This window comes from Cynara cardunculus (assembly GCF_001531365.2).
Source record: "Cynara cardunculus var. scolymus isolate 2C chromosome LG 13, CcrdV1, whole genome shotgun sequence".
Lineage (NCBI taxonomy): Eukaryota > Viridiplantae > Streptophyta > Magnoliopsida > Asterales > Asteraceae > Cynara > Cynara cardunculus.
Window position 1 is genome coordinate 33,689,883 of NC_037540.1, and position 5,026 is coordinate 33,694,908.

A 5,026-nucleotide genomic window follows, 5' to 3' on the forward strand; every position below is an offset into this window, starting at 1 on the left:
TGCATACAAGAGAAGTATTGTTGTGTATGGAAGGTCTGACTACAGTAAAAAATTTGAACATCACTATGGTTGATATGATCCTTTGTCTTATCCTTTGTTTTTTCCCAACTGTGAGTCTGGATGGCGTGCTAGAATACCCAGACATGGGGTGTGCATTGATGAAATTGTTAATGACAACGAAATCTTCGACGAGGATCATGAAGGTATGAACATTGTCACATATATTTATTACCTTATTAACTCATTTATTAATCTATATGATTCAAATTCGATACTATGCAGAGGTTAGCTCAGGAAGGGGTAGGAAAACTGTAACAATGCGAGATTATTATTGTTACAAGTTCCAGATTCGGTCGAGTACTAACGTCATTCTATTAGGCGAAAGATTATTTCCACAGTTCGTGGTAGATATGTACATCAAGATAGAGACTACACGTTTGTCTTTTATTGAAAGGAATCAAACGAAGATAAGATCAGACTTATACCAAGGTGTCGTGGATTGCGTCAATGCCGGTGAGGTTCAACCAAGTAGAATTGGACAACGAGTTGTGCTTCCTGCAAGTTTTATCGGAGGTCCACGTGATATGCGAAGAAGATTTATGGATGCTATGACTTTAGTTCAAGATGACGGGAAGCCCGATATATTCCTTACCATGACGTGTAATCCGAAGTGGCCTGAAATCCTTAAAGAATTATTGCCTGGTCAAAACGCGCAAGATAGGCCGGACCTTGTTGCAAGAGTTTTTCGTGCCAAATTAGAGGATCTTAAAAATCAACTCTTCAAGAAGCACATCCTTGGCGAGGTTGGGGCATATGTTTATGTCATCRAGTTTCAAAAACGTGGTTTGCCACATGCACATATCCTCATGATAATGAAACYGGAACACAAGATTACAAACCCAGACCATTACGACAAGATAGTTTGTGCTGAAATCCCGGACCCGACAAAGTATCCTGAAATGCATGAGCTGGTGATAAAGCACATGATGCATGGTCCTTGCGGCCATTTACGATCGTCTAGCCCTTGTATGGAAGGTGAGCCGAGAAAATGTCGTTTTAGATATCCTCAGCAATTCAACGACAAGACGGTGCAGACATATAACTCATATCCGATGTATCGGAAGAGAAACAATGGAATAAAGGTGAACGTCCGGGGTAATATCCTTGATAATAGATGGGTGGTCCCATTGTAAAGATCTTCAAAGCACGTGGGCCCACTAATATGAGACAGAAGTAGGCGTAGATTATATCGTTCTCCTTCGGCAGGATTAACATGAACCAGTCGTCCTCTCATTGATCCTTGTTTTCGAGGATTCCATTTACGTGAACTGGCATTCCATGTGTAATGTTTCGGAAAATCTTTGTATAAATATTGTCTCGCACTCATATCTGTTTTATTCCTCTCAAAAAATGCAGTCAACATTGAGCTCTTGTCTCTCTCTCTATCAACGATATCTGTCATTATATCATTCTCTCTGAACCTAACTAGCTGCTTATTCGAAAGATGAACCTGCAAAGCCATCACACAAGGGTGGATTTGAGAAAGTGGAAAGCTAAAAATCCTCCAAATTGCCTCAGGTGGCGAAACATATCGTGCATCTTGAAATCTCTTTATCTCGTTGACAATGACCTCTTCTGTATCAGGATCGACATGAATAACTTGTTTGTCATGACCCTTGTAAACATATTTGAACACATACTTCACAGATATTATACTTGAGCAAACCTCAACATTGATGTGACAGTTGAACATCATTAGCAAATTTGGATTATATGGGTGGCATTATACATCCAACATTTCACAAAGCAGCACTTGAGAGAGGTTTAATAGAGACCGACGATAATTTATCGCATTGTCTTGCCGATGCCTCCTTATTTCAGTTTCCCAATGCTCTTAGACGATTATTCGCACCGATCTTGATTTATTGTGAGCCGGGAGATGTTCGCAAGTTATGGGATGAACATTATGATTCACTCTCTGAAGATCATAGACGAGACTACGAAAATGTTGAGGGAGTCCGAAATATGGTTCTTACAGACATCGCCGTCTTTTTACAATCTATGGGTAAGAACCTCGATGATTTTGATCTTCCAAGTTTAAATGCCGCTGTCAATTTAGAATCACGAGAATTTCGTGAGGTACAAGAGGAGTACTCAATAATTGTGCAAGACGAAGACTTAAATGTTCGAAACTCTCAAATTCCAACCAGAAACATGCATTTGATGAGATCATGACGCATGTAGATAATGATTGTCCAGCTATGTTTTTTGTAGATGGACCGGGTGGAACTGGGAAAACATTTTTGTATAGAGCTTTGCTAGCTAATGTTAGTTCCCGTGGACTTATTGCTCTCGCAACCGCTTCATCCGGTGCTGCCGCTAATAACATGCCAGGGGGGAGAACAGCTCACTCTCGATTCAAGATTCCCCTTACTCTTAGTAATAATTCGGTGTGCAATATAAAAAAACAAAGYGGAACTGCTCAACTGCTTCGAGTCGCAAAAATAATCATCTGGGATGAAACATCAATGGCAAAGAGGCAGGCAGTAGAGGCACTCGATAGAACAATGCAAGACACCACTGGGGTGAGACTTCCATTTGGTGGGAAAATAATGATTATGGGAGGTGATTTTAGACAGGTGTTGCCAGTAATGAGACATGGCACTCGAGCACAAATTGTAGACTCAAGCTTACGGATGTCACCTATTTGGTCTTCGATTAAAAAGTTGCGGTTAACGATCAATATGAGAGCACTTACTGATCCATGGTTTTCGGATTTTCTGTTACTTGTCGGTGATGGAAATGAAGAATCAGTAGACGGAAACTTTATTCGCATACCTGATGACATGGCCATTCCTTACACAAATAAAAATGAATCGAATAATGCTTTGATTGATGCAACCTTTCCTTCTCTTCAAACCTGCGAGACTGCTTCAGATTATATCATTTCGAGGGCGATGCTAACAATAAAAAATGAGCATGTCGACGAGATTTATGATCAGTTGATTGAAAGATTCTGTGGAGAGGAAAAAATTTACTACAGTTTTGATGAAGCAGAAGATGACAAGAATAACTTATATCCGATGGAGTTCTTAAACTCWTTGACTGTTAGCGGTTTGCCCCCTCATTACCTCCGGCTTAAAATTGGATGTCCGATAATACTATTGCGGAATATCGACCCCTCAAATGGATTGTGTAACGGCACGAGGTTGATATGTAGAGGTTTTCAGCAGAATGCTATCGATGCAGAAATAGCTGTTGGTCAGCATGCTGGTAAGAGGGTATTTTTACCAAGAATTTCTCTATGTCTGTCTGAAGATGATATGTTTCCCTTTAAATTAAAGAGAAAACAATTTCCCGTTCGACTTTGTTTTGCCATGACAATCAATAAAGCTCAAGGACAAACAATTCCGGTGGTAGGTGTTTATCTACCGGAATCGGTATTCTAGCACGACCAACTTTACGTGGCATTGTCCAGAGGGATATCACGTGGTAATACGAAGGTATTAGTGAAACCTACCAAAAAGTTCAACCAGGAAGGAGTCTACACATCAAATGTGGTGTATCAAGAAGTTTTGAATGATGATTATGTATGATAAAAACATGATTCTAATTTCTATTTTTTTTAAACATAAATTTTAGACTTTCTGAATGTGAAATTGCATTAATTTGTCATTTTCGGATTTTGATACAGATGTGAACCWCCAACTATTKCAAAGATATTTTGCAATATAAAATGATATTTAAAAATTGAATATATATCCTTATAGAACCTTTACATCATGACGCATTGCGCGGGAAGTTGAATATATATCCTGATATAACCTTTTAAATCTTTTCAAATATATATCTTGATAGAACAAAATACAAATTTTTTATCCGTAATCGATATGTCCGTTTACATCTTTTCAAAATTTCACATCCCGCCGTATTACGCGGGTACACTACTAGTATATTTTATTATTAAGTGTTTTGCAGTAACATTTATGTATATATTGTTTGGTTTAAAAATCATGAGCTTACTTAGCAATAACCAATATAATTGTATCTCAGGGTCTGAGAAAGTAGGCATCAGTTTGGGCAAAGGACTTGTATAATTTCTTCATCTGAAGTTAGCTGATTATGATACAAGTTATTTTGCTTAAGAACTTTAATTAAAAAAAAATATAACATGTATATTTAAAATAAAAATGTTACCAGTATAACATTATTAACAAATAGAATAACGAATTATAAAAGATATGTCTATCTCTATAACTAAAAAAAACATTGACCAAGTTGAAAAAGATTAAACAAATCCACCAGCAATAATTGATTGGACAAATATTGAGCAAGTCCAATGACGATTTAGAATTTTGAATTTAATTTTTAACGAATTTCAAAATTTTGTCAATTGAGAAGATTCGATCAATTGGGAAATAAAAACTAAAAGCATATCTTGGATGAACTTTTTTAATTGTGCCATATAGTTAAGCCTATAACTTGAAAACTAAATGTAATTAACATATTGTATTTCCTAGCGGTCGGTTCGGTCCAAACGACTGAAAAATGTCCAAACCGCAAACCAAACCGGACCGGACCGAGCAGTTTTGCTACTTTTCAGTCCGGACCTGACCGTCAGACCTCCAAAAACTATCTGGTTTGACTTGGTTCGATCGGTTTGAACGGTCTGATGGTTTTTTGAACACCCTACCTAAATTGAGTACTTCCATCATAACCATCATATTGAATTTCATCTTGGTTGTCTATCTACGATTTACCCTTTTAATTTCATGTCCATAATCTCAAAGCTTTCCATAGCGTTTTGTTAAGCAACCCTCAATTTCAAGAAGTGCCCTAAGTTTGACTCTCATGCATTGGTCCCTGCTAATTTTGACCATAAACTTCTTCAAAATATCGTCTTGCATATCCTTAATTTTTTATGATAGTCTTTCTATGAATTCCATCACATAATGTTTTGCAGTCCAATTTGGTGTCACTGGGGATCTCAAACTATAGTTCCTACTATATATGTAGCTATCGTTAA

General features: G+C 37.4%; 1 protein-coding gene across 1 annotated transcript; it reads left to right on the forward strand.

The window, feature by feature from the left end:
- The first annotated feature begins 2,231 nt into the window (after nt 1-2,231).
- LOC112524990 (ATP-dependent DNA helicase PIF1-like) lies at nt 2,232-3,449 on the forward strand. Its single transcript, XM_025134934.1, has one exon. It carries the CDS (start codon nt 2,232-2,234, stop codon nt 3,447-3,449), a length of 1,218 nt encoding a protein of 405 aa, XP_024990702.1.
- Nucleotides 3,450-5,026: the final 1,577 nt, after the last annotated feature.